The sequence below is a fragment of the Pecten maximus genome, chromosome 2 (genome assembly GCF_902652985.1).
Source record: "Pecten maximus chromosome 2, xPecMax1.1, whole genome shotgun sequence".
NCBI lineage: Eukaryota > Metazoa > Mollusca > Bivalvia > Pectinida > Pectinidae > Pecten > Pecten maximus.
This window is the reverse complement of record NC_047016.1, coordinates 38,172,868-38,191,280: the sequence shown is the minus strand read 5'-3', so window position 1 is coordinate 38,191,280 and position 18,413 is coordinate 38,172,868. Positions and strand designations below refer to the sequence as shown.

Here is an 18,413-nt window from a genome sequence, read left to right as displayed (position 1 = left end):
TATATTCTGTAGATATTGACCCTGTGTAGATATATCGTTATATACTGTAGATATTGACCCTGTATAGATATATCGTTACAGTAGATATTGACCCTGTATAGATATATCGTTACAGTAGATATTGACCCTGTATAGATATATCGTTATATTCTGTAGATATTGACCCTGTATAGATATATCGTTACAGTAGATATTGACCCTGTGTAGATATATCGTTACAGTAGATATTGACGCTGTATAGATATATCGTTATATTCTGTAGATATTGACCCTGTATAGATATATCGTTATATTCTGTAGATATTGACCCTGTGTAGATATATCGTTATATTCTGTAGATATTGACCCTGTATAGATATATCGTTACAGTAGATATTGACCCTGTATAGATATATCGTTATATTCTGTAGATATTGACCCTGTATAGATATATCGTTATATTCTGTAGATATTGACCCTGTATAGATATATCGTTATATTCTGTAGATATTGACCCTGTATAGATATATCGTTATATTCTGTAGATATTGACCCTGTATAGATATATCGTTATATTCTGTAGATATTGACCCTGTGTAGATATATCGTTATATTCTGTAGATATTGACCCTGTATAGATATATCGTTATATACTGTAGATATTGACCCTGTATAGATATATCGTTACAGTAGATATTGACCCTGTGTAGATATATCGTTATATTCTGTAGATATTGACCTTGTATAGATGTATCGTTATATTCTGTAGATATTGACCCTGTATAGATATATCGTTATATTCTGTAGATATTAAATTGACCTGTGCAGATTAATACTTTAGTACTTTGTGGTGATTATATGTAAAATTATCTACATTTATGTTCGAAATCCTAAAACCAGATCTTTTCATACTTTCAGTTTCAAATCAGTATTGGAAGGCTTTGTTATTGTTACAGTTAAACTTTTGGAATGTCTAAGGTCATAATTCGCTTTGTGCTATCTGAACATGTATCTGTCATGCACTGACAGTCCTCGAGTTTTGATTGGCTTGTATACATGTATGGTCTTTTTTCCCTTTCAGAAACACCAGTTTAGTTTATCACCCCTTTTTTTGTTTTTACAAAGTTTTTTTCGGAGAAAACAGAATTTGTATGATCCTTTGACAGTCAACTCTGAAATAGGTAAAATACTTTTTATTTTTATTTTTTTTAATTTTTTTTTTTTTGTCGCGTGCTGACTTTACCAAGATTCATCTGATTGACATTCATTTAGCTTAAAAGTGTTTACAACATTGGACGACAGATCGTTTCATTTTCCAGTTTATATTGATATGTATATCGATCTTGAAGTCATGCCCTCATGTTGATGAGGCTTCTTTGATATTAAAGATGACAATAAATATGATTCAATACAAATACACTGTATCTCTCGATAGCTGAGGGCCTGTGGAAGTTTAGATTGATATTTTTTAGATTGATATTATTTTAGATATGTTTGATCATACAACAATATTTCCTAATATGCGTGAAACATTTTTGTAACACTTGAAAAAGAAGGAATCCTTTTATATATTCCTGTTTTTTTTTTATTTTTTTTTTAAATTATCTTTTAAACATCCCTTTAAGAGGAAATGGGATTAAATGTTAAAACGGCTTGCCATACACCCTTTAAGAGGAAATGGGATTAAATGTTAAAACGGCTTGCCATACTTACATTTGTATGTACTGTAGATGTGTGTCGAGTGGTTTTAGTCTTTTTATTTAGAATTTATTTATTTATTTATTTATTTATTTCAGAAACAGATCAAAATGACTTTTTTTTTCAATAGGCCATTGTGAAAAAAAGCATACTAACATGTGGCTCTATATTATGCAATGGCATTGACCTCCATATCATATTGGGGGTAATCAATACGGGAATGTTTTCCACACACGCCAGTACACTCGATAACGTCGATCGATCCGGAAACATCGTTTTCGTCATACCAAAATTAGTCACAGAACAGTACTTCCTGCTGTAAAAATGGATGTCTGTGAAGAAATCTGATAATATGCCTTCGGTATTTGCTAGATTTTCGGATTCCTATTGGGTTTCGATCCGCCTGAACATATCAGACGCATCATAACTAATATGGTGTGTATTGTAAGTATATTAAGTACTCAGTGTATATGATATTTTCAACAAATTATCGATTTGAATTCGACTGACTTTGATCGGACGAGTAATGTTTTTCTTCTCAATATATTCCTGCGCAGCACTCACTCACTGTACACATGTACAGTGTACTCGTTATATACTATACTCCTTTAGACAGTCTGCTAAGTCTGGTGATCTTTGTAACTTGCTAAGTTACTTGTAAACTTATTTATCTAATTTGAGATGTAATTACCTGTCATACTAGCTGCTTTCCATACTAATAAGTTACGTTTTATATGAAGCATCATTTTGTATGAACATTTTTCCGAGGAAAGGAGGAGGTATTTGGATTAAATGGGTGGCCCTTGGGTGTTTTATTTCATTCATAAAGTGTTCTTATTTTTTAATTATCTTGGTCATAAACACGTAGAAATCACAATGTAGAGATCTAGATGAGGATTAGATTCAGGATGCCAAAAATTAAAGGATTTGTTCATGTAAAGGCTGAGGTGTATGGGGGCCGGTGTATGGCCATATAAGGGGTTATTGCGTGCTCTTCTCAGAGCCATAACAGTGTGCCAGTCAACATTTTATGAAATTTCATTGTAATCATATGTCTGTGGTATAAGATTATGGTCATAAGATTTCTTAGAAAATCAATTCATGCAAATAGCAATATTAATATGACTCTGAAACTACTAAACACAATGGGGCAACTTCATGCCCTGAATGCATGTTAAATATGATCATTGTCAACAGCTTGTGTTCACTGATGTGATCAGAATTTGAAGCTATATTAATATTATAATAGAAAAAGGATCACCTCTAATTTAGGGGTCTGAAAGTTGGGAACAGAAGATTTCACTGAATGTAAAACTTGATTTTGACTCTCAAGAAATCTTTTAATCATCTGTCAGTTATTGATAAAGGACTATATATAATTATCAGCCTATATATAAGTAATACAAAATGTACATGATTTGAGATTTGACAACCAGGTTATATTGTATTGCTGAATGCCAAAATCACTGCATTTCTCACCAGAAACTGTATGTGGGCCCGGGTTTTGATGAAATTAAATTGGTGGAAATCATCACCCTGTGATAAAGATCGATATCTGAGGTATATCAGTAAAGTATATATCTGATGGGAGGACTCTAGAAATAAAGAGAACCTTTATAAATACTGTACATGTATGGTTCTGGAGAAAATGACATTTATTATGTATATGTTACCATTTTAATTAAATCACTAAATACATATGGATGGTTCCTATTTGATAAACCTGGCAAACTCCCATAATTGGGTAGATATTTTACTGGAATACTCGAAAGGGAGTTAAATATTTACATACACATACAACAGTAACACAGGAGACTTGATGACCTCAGTCAATTATCAGGATTCCACTGCAAAAAACAAGTATTTACCTCTTTTAGTGTAAAAGCTGTGTTCCCTTCTGTTGCACCTTTCAATTTTTCATGCGACGAAAGGTTTTTATGAAGATCTCTTTATTTTCATCATTGTTTTGAAGAAACTTAACTGATTGTGAGCTTTAACTTGCAATATAATTTGTAAATTATAGATAGGGTTCCTTTTTCTTGATCAAATCATATCAATATTAGTATAAATTTAAACTTAAGTGAATGTGTGTATATATATATACATGTTTGTGTTTTTGTTACATACAGATATACAGGAAGTTCTAAAAGAGCTCTCCACAAAAAGACACCTGATTTGTTCTTCCAACGCTGAAATCTGGAGCCTGAAATATTGGACGTGCTTCCAAGACATTTATTTGGAATCATGGATCGTCCACCTTCTCCCGCCAGGTTAGCCTACACCTCTGACAAACACCCTCGTCATACCCTTGATTCAATCAACGTTCTCCGCAAGCACAGAGAACTGTGTGATGTGGTTCTCATTGTGGCCCAAAGGAAAATATTTGCTCATCGTGTCATCTTATCGGCATGTAGCCCATATTTCCATGCCATGTTTACTGGTGAGTTAGCCGAGAGCCGTCAGACCGAAGTGACAATAAGAGATATTGATGAGAGTGCTATGGAATTGTTGGTCGATTTCTGTTACACATCAAACATTACTGTGGAGGAGAGCAATGTCCAGACTCTGTTACCGGCAGCCTGTCTGCTTCAGCTGGCTGAAATCCAGGAGGTGTGTTGTGAGTTTCTCAAGCGACAGTTAGACCCGTCCAACTGTCTGGGTATTCGCGCCTTTGCTGACACGCATGCTTGCAGGGACTTGTTAAGAATTGCAGACAAATTCACACAACATAACTTCCAAGAGGTTTGTATATGTACTGAGAATCTATTACTTTTTTTCCCAGGGTCGACATAACTTTCAAATATTTTATATCCGGTATCTCCACCATATAACCTATATTTGGTGCATATGCTCTACATAAATATGCATGTAAGACATGTGTTTACCAGTATATTTAAATATTAGTATTGGCCCTGGATTCGAATTTAACATGGAAATATTTGAGATTCAATTTATTTGTTCCCATTATAGATTACCTATAAACATCTTTGTACTATTCTTTGTTTCTGTAATTCTATAATCTGCAGCTTGAAATTAGTGTAAAGGAAAAGTTTAACATGAATGGATTTCATGCATACTGTCTGGATGCTGACAGGCTTAGTCCAATATAGGTAAATAGTCATTAGGTATTTGCAATATAAAAGTTTTACCAAAATACTGTAAACTGTATACATGTATGGTGCCATGGTTACCGAAATGTCCAGATGAGTGATATAGGCCCTTCCCCCGCCTTATTGTATATCTTTGCATTGCTGTGAATGCGATCTTAATGTAGGTAATGCTATGTTGTGTTTTAATGCTGTTTCCAGGTTATGGAGAGTGAGGAGTTCCTACTGTTGCCGGTGAATCAGCTGGTGGATATCATATCGAGTGATGAGTTAAATGTGCGCAGTGAGGAGCAGGTTTACAGCGCTGTGATGTCTTGGGTCAAGTACAATATCCAGGACCGACGCACTCATCTCCCTAATGTAAGTCATGATGTATGATGTGTATTCATAACACTAGCAACTTATATTTTATTATATTTTATAAACTTAAAAATTAAATATCATTTAATGTTTTATACTCATATATATGTAATTATGAGCTTAAAACTCCTCTCTTAGAAATATTATGACCTGATTTTTTTATTAAATTTTTTTTTGGGGGGGGGGGGGGGGGGATCTGAATTGAAACCTTCTAAGAAAGGCAGTTTGCTGTAGCTATATTGTGAGGGCTGACTTTGAATGCTACAATTTGTACATAACTCTACGCTATCAAGGTTTTTTTTTGTTGTTGTTAAATTGTTAAAATATGTGTACTGTTGTTAAGAGAATTTTGATGTTTGAATTTTGAATGAATAAAGGCTTTGATTTGTCATCAGGAATGATCGATGGGTCTCATATTTTGACCCATATTCAGAATACTTCAGAAAAAACCACCCTGAAATATGGTTGAGCTTATGACTTGTGCTGGTTCAGGTATACGTACACACAAGGTCTTCTGTCTGTCAACCTTTCCTTCAAACTCTTATAACGGTTGTTTCATAATTGTTTAAAAAATAATAATGTCTGTTTCCAACAAAGGGATGATTTGTGCCTGTTTGTAAACCTCATCAGTTCCTACATAATGAAGATTGACAAAAGAACACAATTACGTCTCTATACCAAAACATTATGATTCCTCTGCAGGTTGTTCAGCATGTGCGACTGCCGTTGATGAGCCCCAAATTCCTTGTTGGTACAGTAGGCTCAGACCTTCTTATCAAAAGTGATGATTCCTGCAGAGATTTGTTGGATGAGGCCAAGAATTATCTCCTCCTGCCACAGGAGCGCCCTCTGATGCAGGGCCCACGTACGAGGCCGCGGAAACCAATACGATGTGGGGAAGTCCTGTTTGCTGGTATGTTATTGTTGTATTGAAAGAGACAGGAAAAATATATAAACAATCAACAAAGCATCAATCTTTAATGTTCTAGAGCTTGATTTAACTGTCAGGGTTTTGCAATATAAGATATGTAATAGAGTTTACATGTATTGATATTTAAAAGACGGGAAACTGTTCACCGATATATTCATACAACTAGTGTGTATTAGTAAATTAATTCAGAAAAAGCAGTATGAATTAGGTATTGTATTTATACAAGGCAGTATTCTATTAACATTCAGTTATGTATTCATACAAAGAAGTATGTATTCACTAATGCATTCACACAGCAGTATATATTCAGTAATGTATTTATGCAATGCAGTACACACTCAGTTATGCATTCACACAGCAGTATATACATGTATTCAGTAATGTATTTATACAATGCATTAGGTACTGCATTCATATATATAGGCAACAGTATATAATACATTTAGTAATGCATTCATGCAAAGCAGTATTCTTTAGTTAATGCATATAAACAAAGCAGTGTATATATTAAGAATGGCAGATATGTCCGTATACTCATGTTGGTATGTCTTTGTGTAGTTGGAGGATGGTGTAGTGGAGATGCTATCTCCAGTGTAGAGCGATACGACCCTCAGACAAACGAGTGGAGGATGGTGGCTCCGATGAGTAAACGTCGCTGTGGGGTGGGCGTCGCTGTCCTCAATGACCTCCTGTATGCTGTAGGGGGTCACGATGGGCAGTCATATCTCAATAGCATTGAAAGGTAAGTACCTGAGAGTGACATGGTTTAGATCATTACACTGGTATCTTTTTATTTAAAGATAGACATATATAAATGAAGATTAATAGAATCTTTCCCTACCTTGAGGGTGTGACAGAGAAATCTCAACCTGAGGGGGAGATTCTTGAATGTCCAACCCGAGGCTTGCCGAGGGTTTGGACATTCAAGAATCTCCCCTGAAGGTTGAGATTTCTTTGTTACACCCTCAAGGTAGGGAATGATAATTTTTCTCCCACCTCTTTTCTTTATGTGTTTTCCCATCGGCGATCTCCGTCTGTTTGTAAACAAGTACACATGGGCGTATGAATATAAAAAATAGGACGAAAAGTGCCAACAATTTTGCCCTTCCTACCATTTCCACCAACCGTAACAGTGTCACCTGTTTGAAACATCTCCGAGATCGCTTTGTAGACCTGTATTATTGTGTACACAATTTGTTTGTTGACGTAGCAGACGACGTAATGTAAACAAAAAAAGTAGTTCCGGTAGTACTTCCGGTGAAGAAAGTGAGCGTGTGCAATCTGTCACACCCTAGGGTATGACAGATTGCACGCGCTAAAAAAGACAGAGAAATCTTGTACACTCAAAACGGGAGACAAATCAGTGAAAGGTGGGAGAAGAAGAAAACCTTGATCCTCAGACTAACCAACAATTGATGATATGATCCGTTGTATTAGTGGCCAGACCAAGTGATACAATGTCATTGAGGTATACATTTGTATTAGTGGCCAGACCAAGTGATACAATGTCATTGAGGTATACATTTGTATTAGTGGCCAGACCAAGTGATACAATGTCATTGAGGTATACATTTGTATTAGTGGCCAGACCAAGTGATACAATGTCATTGAGGTATACAATTGTATTAGTGGCCAGACCAAGTGATACAATGTCATTGAGGTATACATTTGTATTAGTGGCCAGACCAAGTGATACAATGTCATTGAGGTATACATTTGTATTAGTGGCCAGACCAAGTGATACAATGTCATTGAGGTATACAATTGTATTAGTGGCCAGACCAAGTGATACAATGTCATTGAGGTATACATTTGTATTAGTGGCCAGACCAAGTGATACAATGTCATTGAGGTATACATTTGTATTAGTGGCCAGACCAAGTGATACAATGTCATTGAGGTATACATTTGTATTAGTGGCCAGACCAACCATTACTTAGATTGATATTATTATTGATTGGGGTGTATGTGTGTCTAAACAAACTCATGTAATATAATGTTATATTACTGCAGAGCTAGTGTCCAAAGAAGCCAATGTAGTATGACCATATTATATACATGTATGATGATATTATTATTGATTGTATTTGTGTAATAATGTAACTCATGTGATATAGTGCTATATGACTGCCGATTTAGTGTCCAAAGAAACCAATGTAGTATGATATATCATTAATTGAGATATATTTGTGGCCAGGTTTGATCCACAGACGAACCAGTGGAGTGGGGACGTGGCGCCCACCAGTTCATGTCGCACAAGTGTTGGGGTAGCCGTCCTTGACAGCTACATGTATGCAGTAGGGGGACAAGATGGTGTCTCCTGTCTCAACTTTGTGGAGAGGTACAAATTGTCATCAGTCTACTCTAAGCAAATTCATATGATAACTCCTGTCACCTGTGTTTTATTTGAGATGATAAACAGCTGATCATTGATTTGTTTAAATGTATATAATCATTTTACTGCTAATGGCCTTAACTGATCATAATTTAAGAATTTTTAAACAGGTCTGCTAAAGAATTTTACAATTATGCTTTATTTATATGGTAAATGGAAATGTTTTATTGGTAATCATATTTTGAAGTTCAAAAAAACAAAACCAATTATGATAATTTCACATTGACTTGAATTCATGAAAGAAAGTGAAATGTACACATTGACTAACAATACATTTATAACAGGTATGATCCCCAGCTTAACAAATGGACAAAAGTAGCCTCTATGAGTACACGACGACTAGGGGTGGGCGTGGCTGTGTTGGGTGGCTACCTGTATGCAGTGGGAGGTAGTGATGGTACCTGTCCATTAAACACAGGTAAGTTATCTATTGTCAGAAATGTTCTCGTGGACTTGTAAATCCCCTTCTTCATTATTGAACCCAACACTAAATCAGTAGGACTTCTAGAATCAGAATGTCCTTTGGTCTGTCCATCCATTGAGATGTTAATCCAACACAAATCCACATTGAAGTAATTATCTAACTCTCTCAATTTTCAAGAATCTTAGTGTATTTAATTAGGTGCCTGAATGATTTATATTTTTCATCTTACTGATTTTCCTGGGAGTTATGCCCCTTTTGTGATATCCTAGTATGCAGTTTGTCATTGAAACGATTATTTGTGTTCCATCAACTCGTGGATTAATTTTGTTTATAGATAATTAAAGGTGGAAGAAGGTTTACCGATGAGGCTGTTATACTTATGTGTTTATCATTACATTTAGCATTACATTACTGTAAAATTTCCATTCTCTGAATGATTAAACAAGAAATATCTTTTAAAAAATAGTTATCACAAATAACAGGAGGATTTTACTAAGTTGAAGAGTCGCCATGAAACTTTGTATCTTATGTTTCATATACCGATAATATTCAAAAGAAATACCAAATTCTGTAAACTTTCAGTTAAAAATTATTTGCATACATTTTCCCCTCAACACAAATAGTAATCAAATGACTAAAATATGACTGCTTCTTTTTATCACACAAATGGCCTAATATCCACTGAATTCATCAATGAAACATTTTAGCAGATGGCCGTAGTGTAATACTCTGGAGTGTTTTTCGTTAGCTGTGCCAATAAGAAATTGCTTGTGACCTCATAATAAGGACATTGAGAAGTCATGGCTCAACAAAATGGCTGCCTCTATTTGATTTTGTCCTCCGCTGTTTGATTTTTTGAAAAGTCTGTCAAAATGTACATTTCTATGAAACTTGTCCCAAAGTTTAAATGTTTGGGCAGAGACTAGCATTATAAAATCTTCTAATCTCATAAAATGATAACAAATTTAAAATACTTTGTATAGAAAATCTTGAAAGGTTTATGCATCTGTTGCAGTGGAAAGATATGACCCAAGAACAAACCGCTGGATGCCAATGTCGCCAATGGGTACACGACGAAAACATCTTGGGGTGGCCGTATATAACAACATGATATATGCTGTTGGGGGTCGTGATGACACTACAGAGCTCAGCAGTGCCGAGCGTTACAATCCACAGACAAATACCTGGCAACCTGTTGTAGCCATGACATCTCGCAGAAGTGGGGTAAGTGTCTTGTGGTTGTCCTGGTATGGCTCAAAGTGGTGCCTATTTTAGTGGCCATGGCACCTTGAATTCACCATTGGCGACCAGTTATTGACCTATAAGGCGCCTGCATGGCCACAAAAAAAAAATGTGTAAATTTGCGATTTGGTTAATCTTTCAAAGTTGCAGTCAATGCTAAAATGACGTTCACAATCGAATGTTATACTGATCTGAAGAATTAAAAGATTTTTTTTTAAATTTAAAACAACTAGGCCAGGCGACTTACTTTTCCAATTGGTGCCTAGCTAGATTTTATGACTTGGTAGTCAAATAGGCCACCTTGTAAAATTATCCACTTTGAGCCCTGCCTGGTATGCCCTGGCTGTTGCCAGGATGTCGAAATCCAAACTTCCACCAAGCTGTTTGATCAGGAAAATATTTCGCAATGTGTAATTTGATTAGTAAAAATAGATATTAAAAGAAGATGTGTTCTATACATTTAAGCTCACCTACTCAGAGAATATTGTGAAATTAATCTGTAATCATGCTTTTCCTGTTCCTGTTTGTTTACAGGTTGGTTTGGCTGTAGTGAACGGTCAGCTGATGGCTATTGGAGGATTTGATGGCACAACATACCTAAAGACAATTGAAGTGTATGACCCAGAACAGAACTGTTGGAAATTGTGTGGAGGAATGAATTATCGTAGATTAGGTGGTGGGGTTGGAGTAGTACGAATGCCACAACATGAACCACACCTGTGGTGACACCAAAGACAGTTGTTACATGCTACCTAGTTTGATGTGCTACTCAATACAGCGTATGGTACTACTGCTAAAGGAAGTGTTGTTTTTGCTTCATATTGCAAGCACAGTTGTCATGTACTGCCTAGCAATGTCATTAAGTGTCGTGATATACATGTATTACATGATTGTGTAGTGTCATGCTATACATATATTACATGATTGTGTAGTGTCATGTTATACATGTATTACCCATGGCCACAATATCATGCTCTACCTACAGTATTGCCATGTTCAGTCATATTCTGCCTATCAATATACCCAGTAGAGAATCATATGATGAATATTACAGTACATGTATTTATAGGGTATCAGACATAATATAGGACAGAGATTCTCATTAAAACTTTAATCTGTTGAGGGAAAACTTGGATACATGTTCATCAAATTAAAAAAAAAAACGTTGATGTAATGTGAAAAAATTATTATGCAAGTCACTACAAAGAAAGAAATGTTTGTCTCCAAGACTGTAATATATGCTCAGTTGGAATTAACAAGGGAGCTTGTCATCGTTTTGTTACTCTGGGCATGTTGTAAATGAATTTGGAGACAAGTTATTTTGTCTTAGCTCCTGGGGGGGGGGGGGGGGGGGATTCATCTTTCATTGGTACCATGTTTTATGTCAATTGCTCAGGCATGGCATGAATTGTAAATACATATATTGTAAATACTGTACAGAGAGTAAGTTATCATTTAGATTCTGTCAATTGCTTATTTAAAATATGCTGTATCGTTTTGTTTTATAGACTTGTCTTATAAAGATATTTTCTCCCTAATGTAAGAAATATTAAAAGGTGTTTATGACATCAGTGTTGCTTGTAAAATTCATTCACAATGATTTTTACTGAATATTGAATTGACTAGGGGAGAGGAGACAACTTTTTTTCTCTCCTTCTCTGTGTATGAAATGTTACCAGTGATCATATCTCTCTCCTCTGTGTATGAAATGTTACCAGTGATCATATTGATATATAGCCCTACACGTGTCATGTCATACATAATATTGCTTCATTCAGTAATTGATGTAAATTATTTTTAATATGTTCCAACTTAATAGGTTATGGTGATCTAAACTCTAAAATTTTACGTATAAACATTAAATCAGTATTTCTCTTTCTTAGGATTTGTTCATTAATATTTGGTATCATAGAGATTGAATTATATCGTCGAAACAAGGAAATGTAAATTCAGTCAACCACACTCTGTTTTGTGGATGTCTTTTGAAAATTTTGTCTATATTTATTTTTAAGATGATAACTAGCTACAATGTCTAAGTGTTTTAAACAGCATAACTGAAAATAGATTAATAAATGACTCCATGTCTCTTTAATACAGGTTCTGTTGTGAGTTTTACACATGTACATTTGGTAACAGTAACATTGCTAATGCTAGTCTGGTTTGGACACCTTACACTTAGGATTAACATCAGTCGGATTGACTGATCTAGGCTCACGTTCTGTTAACTGCACTCTGGACATAGCAGAGTGTAATTTAGGGAACAGGAGTGTAGATTGAGATATGATTTTAAATCGATTGGATTTACATTGTCATTCACACTGAAGAAACTTAATGTAGTTTATGTTCACTGGGGATTCTGGTAATTTTTGTATAAACCACAGTAATAACTTTGGTGCTATTGTCAACATTTGATTATCAGACGTTTTGAATTAGAGATCTGTGATGATGATATCAGGGCTTGTATTAGCATTTGCATATGTGATTTAATGCTTTCTTTTGTAAATGAAGTATCTACAATATTGCTTTTGTAACCACAGGGACCCATGGTCCATATCATGCATATTTACAAAGTAGTGCATATATATGGACAAGGGAATTTATGCCAAGTTCCTGTGTTTTGAAGATATATATATAAACATATATACAAACAGTCAAAATTGGTCGACCTTTCTTCAAACTTGCCTTTATGACTTTCTCACAAAACTGACAAAAAGTCAATTCTACTGAAGCCTATCTACATGTTGCATATTTCAGGGAATTGTATGATTGAACTGGTTTCTGTTCCATCTGCATTTTATGAACATTTTCATTTCCTTAAAAATAAACTCACCGGGGTATATGAATGGAGAAAGTTGATAATTTAAGAGCTATATACATATGTGAACATCTTGATGTTATTTTAGATGTTTCTCACTAAATACTGTAAACATTACCTATTTAAGCAGTAATTTTATTTTTGAATTAGCACTTTTTCTTGTTGAAATCCTTCTGCTAAATCATAATAATGCTAATTTAAGTTTCTTTTTTTATTAGTGCACTAATTCACCATAGCACTTGCCTGTGTAAAATTGTTAGACACTAAAATTACAGTACATCAAAATAAGTATATTTGCAGTATATTTAAAGAATCGAGGTCCAAGTTACATTTCTGGCCTTTATATAGCAATATATCATCAATGATTCATAAACATATTTTGATTTTTATTTGTTGTCTTAATTGTTTTGTGATAATACAACTTGCAATATTTTGTCAAGTGTTTGTGACTGTTCTTTGTCAGTTAATTAAAGTTTTAAATGGCTTTTGTGATCTTTGCATCGCATTCTGTGTGCTGTACCTTTTGTAAAGCTGTTTTGAGAACTGGTGCTCTTGGTATCTCACTTTCTTGGTAGGTGCATTGACAGGAGGACCTACCTTGCTGGAGAGAGTTAGACTGAACTTTACACTGAAATATTCTAGTGACTGACCCAGTGCCTGGCTATCCTATACTGTCTTGGTTATCATTGTGACGTGTTTATACAGAAATTATATTCACTGTCACTCTCTGCATGCATTGCTGGAATATGTCATGGCAAAATTCTACCAATATAGTTAATGTCTGGGGGTGGGGGACATGCCCAATGAATAAGATGGTGAATTTCTTTTGCAGATTACACAGGAGCACAATTTAACCAGTATGGTGACTTTCAGATCTGTTTGATTTACATCTGAAAGACTCAAACTTGTCTATTTGTTTTATTCACAAGATGGCAGTGCTGAGTCTTCCATTTTGTCATGACATATTCCAGGAATGTAGAGAGTGAATGTGGACGTAACCCATGTAGTATCAGGGATGTATGTTCTTACACTTAGCTTAGCTCCATTGTTGAGAGTTAACTCTAATGTTTGGAGCTAACTCTAGTATTGAGAGTTAACTCTAATGTTTGGAGTTAACTCTAGTATTGAGAGTTAACTCTAATGTTTGGAGTTAACTCTAGCATTGAGAGTTAACTCTAATGTTTGGAGCTAACTCTAGTATTGAGAGTTAACTGATGTTTGGAGCTAACTCCCATGTTGTGAGTTAACTCTAATGTTTGGAGTTAACTCTAGCATTGAGAGTTAACTCTAATGTTTGGAGCTAACTTGAGAGTTGACTCTAATGTTTGGAGCTAACTCCCATGTTGAGAGTTGACTCCCGTGTTGAGAGTTGACTCCAGTGTTGAGAGTTAACTCCAGTGTTGAGAGTTAACTCTAGTGTTGAGAGTTAACTCTAATGTTTGGAGCTAACTCCTATGTTGGGAGTTGACTCTAGTGTTGGGATTTAAATCTGGTGTTGAGAGTACACTCCAGTGTTGAGAGTTGACTCAAGTGTTGGGAGTTAAGCTAAGTTACTATTTGCATATGTTAAGATAATTGAGAGAGTTAATTTATAAGTTCTGGAACATTTCCAGACTGGTAAATGTTGTTTTGGACTGTTGATAAGTACAGGTAAGTAGGTGTCATCTTTGAACTGTATCTGGTTATGAATATATTTATAATTCTGGAACATTTCCAGACTGGAAGATGTTGTTTTGGACAGTTTATTAAGTAAGAAAGTGTCTTTGGGCTGTATCTGATTCGGTTATGGATATATTTATAGTTCTTGAACATTTCCGGACCTGTAAATGTTGTTTTTGACAGTTGATAATTACTGGTAAGTAGATGTCATCATTGGACTGTATCTGATATGGTTATGGATTATTGATCATTTCTGTGTTGTCCACTCTAATAAAAAGAACGAATGTAAACAGACTGAATATATTGTTATTATTCTCCTATACAGAAGGCCGGAAGGCTGATAGAACTAATGATGGGCTGACATTCACTGTCTAGCCCTTCGGCCATTGCCATCCTACTTCGTTGGTCGCCATCCACCATCTGCAGTGCACTGTCTAAACTTTTCATGTTCAAACTTTTCAAGTTTCACCAGTGGGATTAAACTCGGACATGTTTGAAATTATCCTGAAATGGTCTTGACCAAGTGTTGTTATTTTTTGGGATGGTCGGCCATGCTTCTCAAGTTCAACCTGTGAGATTCAGTTAAACTTGCCTGAAATGACCCTGCGATGGTTCTTTCCAAGTGTTGTAATTTTTTGTGGGTTGGTTAGAAATCAAAGATGGTGCCATGTTCAACAGAACCACTATACTTACTACAGAGTATGTATAACTACAATAGTAATAGGGCCTTTAGAGTCAGATGACAGTTAATGCCAGGTAGCTTCCTCTTTCTTTAAAAACATTTGTGAATATCTCATAATATTTTCTGAATGTCTGATTATGATGATCAAATTTTATTTTAAGAGTAGATGTGATCCTGTTTAGGGCTGAGGTGTGGGATCCAAACTGAGAAGATAAAGAGTTAATTTTCAAAAGACTACTCTTGAAGTACAACACACGTGAAAAAAAAATCATCCTAATTTGGAATAGATCTTCAATGTACTAAGAGATTAAAAGCTCAAATTGATAAACAGATCGTCATATTCACAGATAAGGTTGTATCGATACTTCTCAAATTACATTAAAGGGACATGCCTTCGTTCAGGCATCAGAAACTTGAAAAAATTCTGTTGATAAAATCTATGCCCGAATGAGGATGATATGAGTTTTTGTGCCTACCAGTAATGAAAGTAACGCCAAAATGTACAGAAAATGACAGTTCGTACACAAATACCGTATGTGTTTGCGGTATTTAGAGATACTTCGGGTCGAATTAAGAATTTTGAGGATTTAATACTTGAAGAACTTTGGTTTATCTTGAGAGTTAAACTGTCGTATTAATGTAAAGGTTATATCTTTTACTCCTCGGGAAAAGTACGTATATATTCTCCTTAAGTTTCATTTTGGCGACCTATTCTTTATTTAAACGACGGAATGCCCCTTTAATCAGTTCCACTAGGTCTCTATTTAGTTTTAAACAATATTAGCCTTGGCTAGCGAAGATGCGTCAAGAGCTACTGTCGCTAGAGAGTTCCACCATGGGCTTACATAAGCATCTGTTATCGCCGTGAAAAGTATATGGCCATACCAGAGACATATATACATCTATATATCTGTATATATGTCTCTGGCCATACTAAATACCATGTCAAATATAAAGAATGATCTATATGAAATAGCCAAGATGTATCGATACAGGCAGTGAGCTGACCTTCAACGATACCATCTCAGTGATTGAAATAAAAAAAAAATCCAAGAGATATTTATAATTATGTGTATGATTTACCGCGAAAACTATAAATATATAACGGATTCCCCCTATTATTCGATACTCCTCTAGTGTGGGTGGTAGAGAATTTGTGTATCCCGAGCCGAGCCCGAGCTTTTGACCCGAGCCCGAGCTTTTGACCCGAGCCCGAGCTTTAGATATTTTCGTTTTTCTCCTTTATTACTGAATGGATTAAAGTGATTTTTTTCTACCAAGATTTGATTTCATGTTTTAAATCAATCCGTGTAAGTGGATTTTCATGAAATGTATTTTAACGTCCTAAATCCACGATTTTCATTTTCCAGGGGGAGAATTTGTGTAGCCCGCAATCAAGCGTGACTATTCATGTTTTTTGCTAATTATTTCCGATACATGCTTTTATTTAGATATATTACTAGATACAAACAACAAATAAACATAGCTGATTTTAAAAATATAAATTTCAACATATATTGAATGTGACTTGGTGTCAAATTTTGACATTTTTGTAACCGCGCCGATGATCAACGAACTCGCCGTGTTTACCGAGCTTTCACAGAGCCCGTGCTTAGGGCAGATAACTCTACCGATCCCGAGCTTTGTAGAACTTTTAGCCATTCTGGTATAAGAATGTTTCCGGGATCTGCGACGCAGTTCTACAAAGAGCCCATATGATTTTATTTTAATGATTTTATATATATTTACCTATCTTTTCATTATTGTTTATCACATTAAAATATTTTTATCACCATATGTACTTTTGTATTTTTTTACGAAGAAAATAAAGTTTTCATTTGTGGTATAAACCAATTCACTGGTTTACTTTTTATCTGTTACCAGAGACATACATACAGAGAGATAAGTAACATCGCTATTTCCCCGTACAAGTAGTGGCTCCCTTTATTCGTGACCACTCAAGCATATCCCTTATCGAGAGCGTCCTGTCTCCTATCAAACACACGCGAGCGCAGGTAAATCGGGCTTTGCGCATGTGTGTATCGATGTATTGAAACTTATTCGACATGTTCTGGTTAATCCGCCATTAGGCCTACGTCAGACCAAAACATCGTCAATTTTAAACGCACACAAAAAGCACATCGTTTTATTTTGGCCACTACAAAAGTTACCACATTAACCAAAAACTATCAAACTTATGGGATATAGTCTTATTGATCATGCATATTGTTGTCATTTATCCGTATTTTCTAAAATCCATTGGGTCCTATTCGACATGTCCAAGTTTGTAATTAAGCCGCCATTACGTCAGACGAAAACATCGTCAATTTTAAACGAACACAAAAAGCACATCGTTTTATTTAGGCCACTACAAAAGTTACCACATTAACCAAAAACTATCATACTTATGGGATATAGTCTTATTGATCATGCACATTGTTGCCATTTATCCGTATTTTCTAAAATCCATTGGGTCCTATTCGACATGTCCAAGTTTTGTAATTAAGCAGCCATTACGTCAGACCAAAACATCGTCAATTTTAAACGCACACAAAAAGCACATTGTTTTATCTAGGCCACTACAAAAGTTACCACATTAACCAAAAACTATCATACTTATGGAATGTGGTCTTGATTATCATGCACATTGTTGTCATTTATCCGTATTCTCGAAAACCCCATAGGGACTTTTCGAAAATTGGATATTCCCGCCGATCTTTCCTGCGTTGTGCTTGACTTTCATACTCAAAATACAAACACTTGGACAGCAAATTGTGATATATTTCATATTGATGACACTTCTGCACTTTGATATTAATAAAATTAAAGCACATAATTGGATCTTGGTGATGATTTCAAATAGAAATTAGCGATAATTATGTGTCTGGTTTTCAAGTTTTCTCCAATATGGCGTCTAGTGAAGACTGAACCGAGTGACCGCAAAGGATTGTGGGAAGGTCAGGGGCCACTATGTAAACACAAGGGCAAATAGAGAGCTGCCAATCTCTCTGTATATATGTCTCTGGTGCATGGCATTAAAACGCGATGTTCCGAGAGGAGCAAGCAAGCATATTACCTAAAATAGACAGCCAATGGTATTGCGCATCCATTTTATCGAAGT

The 18,413-nt window shown here is 35.3% G+C and overlaps 1 protein-coding gene across 2 annotated transcripts; it reads left to right on the top strand.

The window, feature by feature from the left end:
- The first annotated feature begins 1,991 nt into the window (after nt 1-1,991).
- Nucleotides 1,992-14,904, top strand: LOC117322005 (kelch-like protein 20). 2 transcript variants are annotated; one of them, XM_033876701.1, is made up of 9 exons: nt 1,992-2,112; nt 3,807-4,419; nt 4,986-5,144; nt 5,847-6,057; nt 6,634-6,817; nt 8,273-8,416; nt 8,755-8,888; nt 9,910-10,118; nt 10,671-14,904. In XM_033876701.1, exons 2-9 carry the CDS (start codon nt 3,922-3,924, stop codon nt 10,860-10,862), a joined length of 1,731 nt encoding a protein of 576 aa, XP_033732592.1. In that variant the 5' UTR covers nt 1,992-2,112; nt 3,807-3,921; the 3' UTR covers nt 10,863-14,904. The 2 variants fall into 2 exon arrangements, with proteins under 2 accessions (XP_033732592.1, XP_033732591.1); XM_033876700.1 differs by having other exon boundaries at nt 1,992-2,121.
- Nucleotides 14,905-18,413: the final 3,509 nt, after the last annotated feature.

Excerpts from the sequence above, each read along its gene's own strand:
- LOC117322005 (XM_033876701.1), top strand. The coding sequence starts at position 3,922 with ATGGATCGTCCACCTTCTCCCGCCAGGTTAGCCTACACCTCTGACAAA. Across the intron at positions 6,818-8,272 it reads TATCTCAATAGCATTGAAAG|GTTTGATCCACAGACGAACC; the intron begins GTAAGTACCTGA and ends ATTTGTGGCCAG. Across the intron at positions 10,119-10,670 it reads TGACATCTCGCAGAAGTGGG|GTTGGTTTGGCTGTAGTGAA; the intron begins GTAAGTGTCTTG and ends GTTTGTTTACAG.